This window comes from Malaclemys terrapin, chromosome 6 (assembly GCF_027887155.1).
Source record: "Malaclemys terrapin pileata isolate rMalTer1 chromosome 6, rMalTer1.hap1, whole genome shotgun sequence".
Taxonomy (NCBI): domain Eukaryota; kingdom Metazoa; phylum Chordata; order Testudines; family Emydidae; genus Malaclemys; species Malaclemys terrapin.
Genome location: NC_071510.1, coordinates 4,940,355 through 4,953,348, shown reverse-complemented (window position 1 = coordinate 4,953,348; position 12,994 = coordinate 4,940,355). Strand labels below are relative to the sequence as shown.

General features: G+C 47.0%; 1 protein-coding gene and 1 long non-coding RNA gene across 2 annotated transcripts in view; one reads left to right on the top strand and one right to left on the bottom strand.

The window, feature by feature from the left end:
• Positions 1-12,994, top strand: part of LOC128839457 (uncharacterized) — a 59,317-nt gene that overhangs the window by 19,681 nt on the left and 26,642 nt on the right. Inside the window, exon 4 of the mRNA XM_054032486.1 lies at positions 12,299-12,404. Within this exon, the coding sequence (XP_053888461.1) occupies positions 12,299-12,404 (106 nt within the window). The remainder of the gene's footprint in view (positions 1-12,298; positions 12,405-12,994) is intronic.
• On the bottom strand, positions 8,414-12,463 carry LOC128839458 (uncharacterized). Its single transcript, XR_008445434.1, has 2 exons — positions 12,262-12,463; positions 8,414-8,593 (listed from the first exon to the last, which is right to left on the bottom strand). It is a non-coding gene; the product is annotated as an uncharacterized LOC128839458 (long non-coding RNA).

The following is a 12,994-nucleotide window of genomic DNA, read 5'->3' as shown; positions in this document are numbered from 1 at the left end:
ATTGGGGAGTTGGGGGCTGGGCTTTTTTGAAAAATCAAGCCCCGGAAATCCAGTTAAACGGACCCAAACAAAAGCGGTGTGCAAAATTTGCTAGCTGGTTGGGAAGATAACATCTCCTGCTGGTTTGCATTGCTCCTTAGTGCTGATTCCTTTCAGCTAGATAGATTACAAGTGAAACAAAGCCTGAATCGCAACCACCATTTTGGAGTTTGCGGGTACTTTAATTTTACATTGTTAAAGAGAAAGATTTGCCTCTGTAACACTTACTCCTCATTGTTCTGCTGCTAATAAGGAGCAAGCTTTATATTTCACAACAATAAATTGAAATCCTTATCCCCCAGTGTGCCCTTAATAGTGTTTTGGAAACCAATCCAGTTTTTTATTGGAGTCTCAGGAATTCATAATTGCTTCCTTGTCAGTGGAGCCAAGCAGTTGTCTCTTTCTAGAGAGAAAGACCCATGATAGTGAGTGGCCTAGGGCTGCTGTGCAAAGAAGAAAATGGGTGGAGTTTCGCAGGCGCCACTTCCGATGAAGCAGTGAGATACTGCTCAGCTTCTGGGTCATCGCCAAGAGCAGCATTGCAGAGAAATGAATTGAATTTCTCGGGGATGAGCTCTTTGGAAAGGGTCAGATCTGTATTTTCATGGGATTTGTAACATGATGGCTGCCATCCAAGCATCCCCCTGTGGCCTGGGCTGCCTTTGCATTGTCCTACCCTTGCTCTCCCCTTCTTCCGGGTTCTTGAGACAATGCTCCACACTGTCTTGCTCACCACTTGCAAGCTGGTTTCTTTATTAACAGAAAGTTCCAAAAACGCAAACACAGAAAGAAATCTTCCACCCAGCCTGAAGCTTGGCACAGCCCTTCCTGCTATCCAGAGCCGGTGCTACCATTTAGGCAAACTAGGCGGTTGCCTAGGGCGCCAAGATTTGAGGGCGCCAAAAAGCGGTGACCCCAATTTTTTTTAAAGCATTCCTACGCCCCCTCCCCGAGCGCGGTCACTGCTCCACTTCTCCTGCCTCCCAGGCTTGCAGTGCCAATCAGCTGTTTGGCACCACAAGCCTGGGAGAGGAGGAGAATTAGAGCGGGGGCGGTGTGCTCGGGGAGGAGGTGGAGCAGAGGTGAGCTGGGGTGGGGAGCTGCCGCACGGCTCCCTGGGCCGGGGGGAGCTGCTGCGGGCGGGGGTGCCTCAGGGCGGGGGGGCGGGGAGCTGCCACAGGGCTTGGGAGGGGGAGCGCAAGGTGGAAGTTTCGCCTATCTGAGCAGTCATCTCTCCCTGCAGCTTCACTCTGAAGTTTCCCTTCCAGCTCTGCCCTGTGACCCTTTATAGCTCAGGAACAACCCTGCCCCCTTAACTGGCTCAACTGGGAACACCTGTTCTGGCACAGAGGCACTGCTGGGTCAGACCAAAGGTCCATCTAGCCCAGTGTCCTGTCTTCAGACAGTGGCCAATGCCAGGTGCCCCAGAGGGAATGAATAGAACAGGTGATCATCCAGTGATCCATCCCCTGTCGCCCATTCCCAGCTTCTGGCCAACAGAGGCTAAGGACACCATCCCTGCCCATCCTGGCTAATAGCCATTGATGGACCTATCTCCATGAATGTATCTAGTTCTTTTTTGAACCCTGTTATAGCCTTGGCCTTCACAACAGCCTCTGGCAGAGTTCCACAGGTTGACTGTGCGTTGTGTGTAGAAATACTTCCTTTTGTTTATTTTAAACCTGCTGTTATTAATTTCATTTGATGACTCCTAGTTCTTGTGTTATGAGAAGGACTAAATAACACTTCCTTATTTACTTTCTCCACACCTGTCATGATTTTATAGATCTCTATCATAACCCCACTTTAGTCGTCTCTTTTCCAAGCTGAAAAGTCCCAGTCTCATACAGAAGCCCTTCCATACCCCTAATCATTTTTGTTGCCCTTTTCAGAACCTTTTCCAATTCCAATATAACTTTTTTGAGATGGGGCAACCACATCTGCACACAGTATTCAAGATGTGGGCGTACCATGGATTTATATAGCGGCAATATGATATTTTCTGTCCTATTATCTATCCCTTTCTTAATGATTCCCAACGGTCTGTTCGCTTTTTTGACTGCCGCTGCACATTGAGTGGATGTTTTCAGAGAACTATCCACAATGACTCCAAGATCTTTCTTAAGTGGAAACAGCTAATTTAGATCCCAATGTTTTCCAGTGTGCATTACTTTGCATTTATCAACATTGAATTTCATCTGCCATTTTGTTGCCCAGTTTTGTGAGAACCTTTTGTAGCTCTTTGCAGTCTGTTTGGAATTTAACTATCTTGAGTAGTTTTGTATCATCTGCCATATTTGCCAACTATATTTGCCATATGTTGTTACAGTCAAGGCAGTGTTGCCTACTTCTCCTGAGCACTCCTTGGACTCAGGAGACCTCGGTTCTATTCTTGGCTCTGTCAAAGCCTGCTGGGTGACCTGAGGCAGTCTCCGCGTTGTGCCTCAGTTTCCCCATCTGTGAAATGGGGATGGTGATACTGCTCTCCTTTGTAAAGCACCTCCCCCCTCCTGCCCTAATCACATCCTCCATCCCCCTGGGCTTTTTCTGCACAGAGCACTAGAAATGCTCTCGGCCACCATTGCCAGGTGCAGTTAAGGTGCATGACTACAATCCTGAAAGTTGTGGGTGTGGCTTGATCTCACACTGAAAGGCCACTTCCAGTTCACCCAGCTGCAAACTGGGTACCTGACCCAGCAGCTTAGGGCAGTCAAAGGTGGTCAGGTGAGATGCTAGCCACTGCCCTGTGTGCCGTCGGCAATAAACGGCATCAGCCCAGTGAGCCATTGGCTCAGGGGGACTTTGACTATTACCAGGGGACAATCTCTGGTTGTAGCATCTTTGGAAGTGCTACTGCGGACCAGATGCCGTCATTTTAACTGCTGCCACTTGGCAAGAATGGGAAAGGGAATTTCTAGTATAGCCAAGACCTTAGCCACTGGTGGGGTAGTTTTCTCATCAGCCTAAACAGGGTGAATGCTGAGCCAGGAAAGGTGATGGTCAAATTGTTTGCTGAAATGCCTCTATCCCTAGGTGTCATAGCATGTCGTTTATTATCATTTATATGGCTACCCCAACAAAGATTGGCCTGTGTTGTACGTGTCAGTGTATAAACGTCTAGCGAAATAGTCTCTCTCCCAAAGAGCTTGAAACCTAAATGGACAAGATAAAGGATAGAAAGGGAAAAAGAAGTGGAGTAACTTGCACCAGCAAAGCAAGGAACAAGAATCCAGGTTTCCTGACTTCCAGTCTTGTGCCCTACCTAATACGCCACACTGCCTCCCTTAGCTTTTCTGTTAGGCTACACTAAATGAATGTAATTCACAAGTTGGGAACAAACCCTTCTTGCTGCCAGTGCCTAGGAAACAGAATTTGTTGGCTTATTTCAGTGCTAAAGTTGTGTTGAAATGTTGCTGTGCTCAATGCTGCCCTTGGAAGCAGGATGCAGGGGCATGAGTTAAATTTGGGTCTAAAAAAAGTGACCTCCTTATTAGGGAAGAAAAGGTCACACCAACATTTTTTAAAAAAATGGAGGCCTGAAGTTAGCTTATTTATGCACCTGTATAAAGTGCCTTGATTGTCATATCTGCTGAGCACCCAGCATCTAGCACTCATGTAAACGGGAGCAGGGGGGTCTGAGCACTTTGGAAAATCACTCCACTTATTTAGGTGCCCAAATGTGAACTTAGGGAAATCTTGGCCTCGTTACTCATATAGCACCGGGCGGGTACATATTGTTTCACAAACATGTAGGAAGACAACGTCCCTGATCCAAGGAACTAGAATGACTCAGAGACATTTGTATTTAACTTAATGGACTGCCTTTTATGAGTGCATTGCATTAGCCAAGTTGGAACATGGTACTGATTGAAATAGAACAAAATCCTCATTTAAAAAAAAAAAAGGAATAGCGTGTGTACCAGAATATGAACTGTGAGCAATCAAGCTAGACGCTTTGTTATAATTTAATACCCACTTCTTGGTGCTTCCCAGCGTTAGTTCACACATTTAACATGCTGCTTCTAAATTAGCTGCATGTTCACTCAGGAAGAGAGCAGTTGGTTTAAATTTGGTTCTAGTACCCCCTCCTGTGGCCAAAGGGACACGTGCATGTAAATATATAACATAACTATGACAACAACTGAAAACACTACTTCAAAGTTATTGTAACCAAGAGGATGTGTCAGTTATTGGTACTACTCACTGTAAATTTCAGTTTGTTAGGGAAAATCAAACAAGAGCTGGCTTCTGCCCAAATGGCTGTGGTGTTCTTACAAGAAAAATAAAGAGATTACTCTTATTCCATGCCTAAAGCTCCAGCCAAGTTACATTAAATACCTATGTTTGCCTCCCATAACTTTATATCTTCTCTTCTCGAGTCCAACTCTTGCTTTGTATCTCTGTAGTTTAATCACAACTTGTTGTGACCTCTTCCAACTTTCCATATAAGTACATCTGACTGGAAATGCAAGCTTTAAAGAAAATCTGTTGTAATTCAGCAGAATTGTTAGTTATTTTGCATATGTCGTTGGGTCCACATCCTCTCGTAGAAAGGAGGTAAGAACGAACAGAGATCTGCCTTATTATTGTTTGTACTGTGGGAGTGCCGGCAGGCCAGGCCAGGCCCCGTTGTGTGCTGAGTCACCCACTTACTTCTCAGCTTGCTTATGCCTGATGAGTCATCCCCGAGCCGGAGATTGTGATGAGCAGGGAGCCTAGTTTTCCATGATAAAAAAACACAAATTCTCAGATGAAAAAACACAACAAATCCATGTTTTTACACAATTAAAATGAAACACTGACCTTTAGTTTCTCTAACCGCACTACAGATAGCTATCAACTGAACACAATGTTTTAGTGAGATAGTTACAATTTTTATGCGGACACAGCCCGAGCCCTGCCCATTCTTCTGATTATCCAATCTGGCCCCGGTCCCAATGAGCTCGGATAATCGGGGTTCCACTGTGAATGTTTTTATTTTTTTGAAAAGTGTAAAAACTAAAGTGTCTCTGCAAAAAAGCAAATTCCATGTTTTTCCCTGGCAAATGCATTTCTAGGAGTCCTCAGAGGCAATTACCTGCTGGTCTTGTGATAGGCCCCATGTCATTCAGTTGGAGTTTTGTCAAGCCATAGGCAAGGACTCATCCAGGTGATCAAAAGGCAAATATTTAGGCTCCTAAGGGAGCAGCAGTCTCTCCAGGTGCTGGCTGGGTGGCCTGGCCTGCTTGGTCTGGCCTGGCCCGCCTGGCTGGCTGGCTAGACTTCGGGGGAGATGGACGGTATAATGGAGAATACTGAAAGTGGACGGAGATAGCAGAGGAGAAGCCTGGTCCACACGTTAGGAAAAAGGAAGAGGTGGATGTGCCAGAGCTGGAAGAAGAAACAATAGGCCAAAAGACAGAAAAGAGTAAAGAAAAAAAATCTAAAGGCAATCGTAAGAAAATCACTAGTTAAGGATGTGAAGATAGGGGATATAAACCCTCTGAAAGTGGCCAAGTGGATTAAAAAAGTGCTGGAGACCTAGAAAGAGCTAGAAAACTACAAGGAGGAGATCTATGAATTGAGTGTAACATTAAGGAACAAGTGGGGAAATGATAAAGATTTAATTGTTAGGAAAACTGAAAGTAAGCTGCCAACTGCCGAAGTATCCAACGGAGACAAAAGAAGTTGTATAGGGTGGTGACAATCCACATGACTAAAGATAAAGGCATAGGGGATGATGTGCTACTACTATGTGCCAAGCATAGGGGGGGAAACTATCAACAACTGTGCTAATTGCATTTAAGGGAGAAACCCTTCCAGATAGCGTAACAATAGTATACCACATCTTGTGAACAAAACCATATGTCCCATCCCCAGTGAGTTGCTAAGGATGCCAAAGGTTTAGACGTGTGGTGAATATAGGAAAAGGGAAAATCAGATGCTGTAAATGTAGAGGGGAGCACTCCTATGACCGTTGTTTGGCTGGGACACAACTGAAGTGTAGCAAGTGTGGAGGAACGCACAGTGCGCATATGGAGGTGGTAGAGCCGCAAAGCAAACACAGGAGAAACAAAAAACCAGTTAAAGCAGCTGATTATTACTGCTAACAGCCGAGATTCTTTTGCCTTTGCTTGGGGAAGGGGCACCAGACGAAGATGCCCTCCGTCCCCTTACCATTCAGCCTGGCACTTGAATTCTTTGCCACAAAGTCCCTCTTGAAAAGGGGTCAAGGCACCAATGTCTAGGCCATGGGGCATTTTGGTGAGGGCTGCAAGAGGAGTTTTACAAGGCCCTGGTGTTTCCTTTTATTTTTGAACTGTAACCTCAGCCCGTTCAAAGGTAGATGATGAAGATAGTCTCTGGGGCCAGGTTTTTTCTTCCATCAGCTCAATTGACAGACAATCTTCTCTAGTTTCCAGATAAGGCCAATGTTTTAAACTCCTGCACCTTGAAGAGCGCCCCTTGTTGGAGCCATTGTCAAAACCTCCCTGAGTTTCAAAGGTGGTGTCACAATATCATTTTGTTGGGAAGAAAGAGGGAGACGAAGGAACTTTAGGCACTTAGACCTTGTCTATGCTAGAAAATTAAGAGTTGCCTGTGCCTGCGGGGATCAGATCCCTGAAACCACCAGCCTCTGGCTGCACAAGCCCGCTGCAGGCCTCCCTTCCTCTGTACAGTAGCGACGGGCATACATCAACCCCCTAGTCCTCACCAGGGCTGCATGAAGGCATGGGCGTTAGGGGCTGCAGCAAAAATAAACCAGAGGCAGTGATCCCCGGGCTGCTAAAAGGGGTGCTCAGGCTACCTACCTGCCCTGGCCTCACGCCACTCCTGGAAGCGGCTGGCTGCTGGCACGTCCTGGCGGGGTGGGGAGGTGGTTCCGCACACTGCCCCCGCCCCCAGTACCGTCCCCGCAGCCCGGCCAATGGGAGCTGCAGGGGTGGCGCTTGCAGGTGCAGGCAGTGCACAGAGATATGCTGTCCCCACCCCTAGGGGCACGGAGAGACGTGCCAGCAGCCAGCTGCTTCCGGGAGCTGCGTGGGGCCACGGCATGCAGGCAGCCTGAGCCCGGCTGTGCTGCCGGCCGGGAGCCACCTGTGGTAAGCGCCTCCTGACCAGAGTCTGCACCTCGCACTCCCTCCTGCATCCCAACCCCCTGCCCCAGGTCAGAATCCCCTCCTGTACCCAAACTCTCTCCCAGACCCCACAGCCCTCCTGCACCCCAACCCCCTGCCCCAGGTCAGAATCCCTCCTGCACCCAAACTCTCTCCCAGACCCCACACTCCCTCCTGCACCCCAACCCCCTGCCCCAGGTCAGAATCCCCCTCCTGCACCCAAACTCCCTCCCAGACCCTGCACCCCTTCCTGCACCCCAACCCCTGTCATCCATTCATCGTTAATTTGTCCCTTGTTGATAGATTATGAGAAGGGGTGAATAGATGGTCCCTGTACCATACTGTTTATTATTTGTACCCTTGTAGCATGAGGCACATGGAGATGGTGCCCCCCCCTTTTTTTAAATAAACATTGTACTGTTCAAAAATTAAAGAGCTCACATTACAATTAGCCATAAATCAAACTAAGTCCCCAAATGTCATAGCTTTCAAAAATAATTCATGAAAGAGTTAAGAACATACGCCCAGCCATACAGGATCAGACCAAAGGTCCATCTAGCCCAGTATCCTGTCTTCTGACAGCGGCCAATGCTGGGTGCTTCAGAGGAAATGAACAGAACAGGTGATCCATCCCCTGTCGCCCATTCCCAGGTTACTGGCGTTGCTGAATGTCCCTGGGTATCCCTGATTCAGCAAGGTGCGTAAGCATGTACCTAACTCTAAGAACGTGAGTCATCCCTGATCTTGCTCCCACTGAAGTCAACGGGAGCATAATCAAAGACATATACTGTAGGCATTGCAAATGAGAAGACAACTTATGTCTCTGGCCCTTGTTCTCTGCTGTCCAGCTGTGTCTGTATCTGTCAGCACCACTTAGTTTGCCTGCCAGGTTACCATCTCCACTTTCCTGCTGCTCTGTGTGAGCTTGTAAATAACTATAGGTCTGGATTTTACATAGCCAGGTAGCCTGTGCTCATTTGGGGTAGCTCAGAGGATCACATTAATTATACTTGGGGAAAAAAACTATTTTCTGCATATGATTAGATCACTTCTAATAGAGTCTGTATTAGTTTGAAAATGAGGGAAATACCATGTTTGTGATTTATTAATGCTAGCAGATCAAGTGCGGCGGGAAAAGCAGACGAGTTTGTGGGCTAGGATCGTGATAAAGGTAAGAGCCTGATTCAGCGAGGTGCTTTACATTGGAAAGGTGCATTACCCTTTCAATGCAATGCAAAGGAGTCAAGTCTGGAAATGATTTAAATAACGTAAACCAATCACTCTTAGCACATATTATTATATTTATTCTATATAGCACCCGTGGTGTATTGACAATTTGTTCCACCTCCTTTAATGAGATTCTTTCTGAGGTGCTCTTTCTATACGGCATAGAATATGAAGCAAACATAGACTAGCAGCATGTCTTCATCGTGGTCACTGATAGATGTTGCATTTTACTGCAAAAAAAAAAAAAAGTGATTTTCAAACTTTAAAAACGTCCAATGCTTGTATGTTTAGAAAGCAAATAAATATAAAACCTAAAGTGAGACTCTTTCCTCTGCTGACAGTACAGCTTTGCTAGAACATTACAGAGAGAAAAAGTAAACATACAGTTACATTAGCGTTGGTCCTGCATCAGCATCATATATGGAACCCCTGCTTTCCTGGTGTGGCTCGTTGTCTGCCACACAAGGAATCCAGTTATCTAGAACTGGGTCTATGAGCTCACGCAATGGTGCTGTGCCTTTTGATGTAGAGATACGTGGTTCAACCCACACAGCAGCATCACATTACACACGGGACGTACTCTGCCTCTTCCACTGTGCAGATAGAAAGGTACTAAAGTCTCATTAAACATTCTGCCTGGTGATCAGAATCATATGGGGTGACAGAATATTATAAGCCTTTCTACACTAAAAACAGCTTATAAAACAAAGCTTTTTACCAATCCCTGAAAGCAATGGTTTTAGGAGAAAAGCACAATGTACAGTCACAATTTCACATTTTCACTACTCGGTGTTATTAATGGGTGTCATACAGCATCAGAGGAGTACTGTCCATATTAACACCCATGAAAACAAATTGCCAGATAATAGAAATCAATCCATTGACTTAATAGAGCTCTAGTGAATTACATCAGAATCTGGCCCTAGATTTTTTCTGAGGGGGCTTGGTTCTCTTTTCTTTGTAGCTATTGCAGCCACTTATTTCCTGTCTCCCACCCATCGGGTCGAAATCTTCCACACTCTGCTTGTGGGCTGCATAACCAGGGTTCTTCACTCTGCTCTTCCTCCTCACTTCATCATAATGACATAGCAAAGGCAAGAGGTGAAAAGCTGAAACTGTTTTCTTCGTCAGCAGGAAGCTCTGTTAAAGCAGCATGGAGCAGATCTGGTGAAGTGTCTGTCTTAGAGTCTGCACTTCGATGAAATACCATTGATGCTCAGAAAAATATGGAAGAAATAGGCAGACAAATTAGTGATCATAATTTAAGATTTTATTATTTGAATTGCTGTCATGCCTACAAGCTCCAGCCAAGACAAATAAAAATATTTCTGATCCCAGCTCTCAGGAAAGCTAATGAAAACAACACACAACACTCCAAGCTCCCTCTAAGCTGCGTAGCCGCGCAGCAGGCTATCAAGGGCCACGCAGCTGGGAAGAGGCACCTCTCCCCCAGCTCCAGCCTCGGAGCTGCTGCGGCCAGGGAGAGGTGCCTCTGCCCCAGCCCTGGGCTGCTGCAGTGAGAGAGGGCTGGGAGGAAGTCCTCTCTCCCTGCTGCAGCCCCAGGGCAGCCTATACCCCAAACCCCTCATCCCCAGCCCCACCCTAGAGCCTACAACTCCAGCCAGAGCCCTCTCCCCCCCGCACCCCACCCTCTGCCCCTGCCTTGAGCCCCCTCCCGCACCCCAATCCTCTCATCCGTGGCCCCACCCCAGAGCCTGCATCTCCAGCCAGAGCCCACCCCCTCACCCTCTGCACCCCAATCCTCTGCCCCAGCCCTGAGCCCCTTCCCACATGCTGAACCCCTCGGCCCCATCCCCACCACACAACTCCTCCATATTGGTCCACATAACAAAATTTCATTCCTCACCTGGATGTAAAAACTTAGAGGGAACATAGACTGTAATGCCCTGTGATGGGGTATATAGACGCTATGTTGCAACAGCCACCAAGGGGTTAATGGACAGAGCTGCTGCTTCCCCAGCTGTGGCTTGTTATTTGACCAGCAACAATTAGGGCATCTTGCTGGGATCCCTGAGGAGGACTTTTCATTGGCTGCAAACTGGGAGGAAGTGGTGTAAGGAGCTAGAAATGCCAAGCACTGGAAGGAGCTGGGGCCTGGAGGTAGATGAAGGTAGGAAGCGGCCTGGTGAAGTAGCAGGAAGTTGACCTTAGCTGCTTGATACAGGGTCCCCGGGGGAGGAGGATGGATGGGTCTGGGTTCCCTTACCTGCCTCCAAGGAAGGGAATGTAAAGCCCTCCTGATGCAAGAGGGTAGGGACAATTGAGCCCACCATGGGACTGAAGATGGGACATTGTTGGCCTCTATCACCCTGGGAGGGGTGGGACCATAGGCACCTGGCTGGAGGGCTGAGTGATGAGAAGGTGCAAACCACTGCAGGTTTGGAGTGGCTTCTGGGATGCCAGAGTCGCAAAGGCGGCTATATCATGCCTGGCTTTGAGGGGGTGCACTGGTTGGTGGGTGACCCCTCCCTGTGTCCTCTGTATAGCCCAACCCTTAAGAGTAACTTAGGATTGTAAAAATAAAGAGGGATAAAACTGGGCAGGACTTTCAGGGGTGCTGAGTACCCACAGCCCCCACTGACTTCTGTGCCCCTCTGAGGACCAGGCCTGGCTGTGATTCTCCATCTCAAACAAGATTTATGGCCCTATAGCCCTTGGAGATAATGGGTTTATTTTGGAAAATTGCAATAACTCTATAGTGCACCCATCAGCCACGGTTTATTCATGTGACCTGTAAGTGCTGCAGGCATTTAGCAGCAAGCAGTAGAGTTAAAAAGCACATTGTCTCCTTCACCTAGAGGTGATTGTAAGCTGGGGTACTTGCAGGCAGTTAGACTAAGCAGAGGCAACAAAGTTAGCAGAGGTAGTTTTGAAGCTCACCTGACACCTAAAATCAGGGGCAATCCCTTGTGCACAAAGCACAGGTGTACCCCTGTCACCTAGGAAGAGAGGCTTTGTTTTTGATTGTCCCTGACTTACTTCTAGGGAATGAGCATATGAACCAATTCAACCACTACTGACATTGACCCGTGTAGCTCTCCAAGAGCCTAGAGCAGCAGTTCTAGTCAACAGCTAAGGATGGGATTTTAAAAGTACCACGTTCATTTGGAAAGGTGGGCAATTTAGGTAGGCAGAATGTAGCTAGCCCTCCTTTTCTGGAGCAATGTCAGCTTGGCTAACATTCAGACTAGTGCTCCAATTACCACAGTATCGTTAATGACAAGTCCGGAGCGTTAGGGGTGCATGTAAAGAGCTGTTTGCAGTGCCCAGCAACTCTTATTGGTCCTACAAAACCTCTGAATAATGTTGCATATCCTTGAATGCCATCTACTGGCAAATCTTCTATTGGCATGCATACAGACATCTCTTTTGTACCGCAGTCTTGCCACAAGCAGCACCTCTATTTTATGCCTTACCTAAAATATGTCCCCTTCCACACAACAGTGCCCTGGTAGGGCACTGCTTTGCGGGAGCTTCTTAATTAACTACCACATTCTGGGTTTTTCTTACAGGTTTCCTAGCCAAGAGCTATCTGGACTCATGGCTGCTTTGTTTATAAAATCTGATAGAGGAGATGGCACTTTGGCTCCAGGTGCAGAGTGAAGTAAACACACAGAAATGCAGCCTTCTTTCCTGGCCCCCCTCCTGCCGGCTCCCCCCTAATGATATGTTTTTAAAGATTCAGGCAGTGAGTCTGACAGTTTAAGAGACCATCAGAAAATGCAGGCAAGCACTAGTCCCAGAAAAGCCTCTTGCAAATGGGAAGGATCCGTGAGGCCTAAGGAGAGAGATGAAAGGAAGAGGGGAAGGTTGGATTAGATTGGAAAAGGCAAGTTAGATTTGAGAGGGAAGCCTTGCCTCTCCTCAGTGTTCCTACCTGCAGCAAATTGGCTGGTGCTACTTCTTTATTTCAGTTGCTGGATCAAGTTCCTCTTACAGATGAAGACCGGATAACATTCCAAACCTATTGTAATGCTGTGTGCTGGCTGTCGAAGAGCCCTCTGGAAACCAGACTTAAAGGTAACACAAAGATGTTTTGGTTTCCTTCAATAACACATCTGCACCTAGTGTTATCTGACTTCACAGCACTGTAACTCCAATACCCTTGATAGAAACCTATGTTTCCTACCCACAGGTAGGAGCAATTTCGTATTCACGTCACATTATTATACTCGCTCGGCAGGTTTTCTGAAAAATTGGGCTGCACCCAATTCTCAGAATCCTCCTCCCCACCTCTGTTTTGGGTCAGATCCGCAACTGGTACAGATCAGCATAGCTCCATTGACGTTAACGGAGCTCTAGCAGTTGACATCAGCTGTGGGTCTGGCCCTATTCCTTTGTTTATAATTGATCTGGTCCCTGCTGCTTTATTCCTAACCCTATATCACACTCCGACGTGCATGACCTCATGGTTAGTTTAATAGCCACCAAGTATTTTTAAAGGGATTTTTTGTAGTTAAAAAAATATAAAGGGTGGATTGTTAGGTCAGATCCTCATGGGGGCGAGGGGGGATCCGCTTCAGTGACTTGACTCAGCTCCTTTGCTGGGGTAGGTTATTGTAACTCCAGACACTTATTTCAAAGAAGGATGGCTTTCTAAGACATTCCAG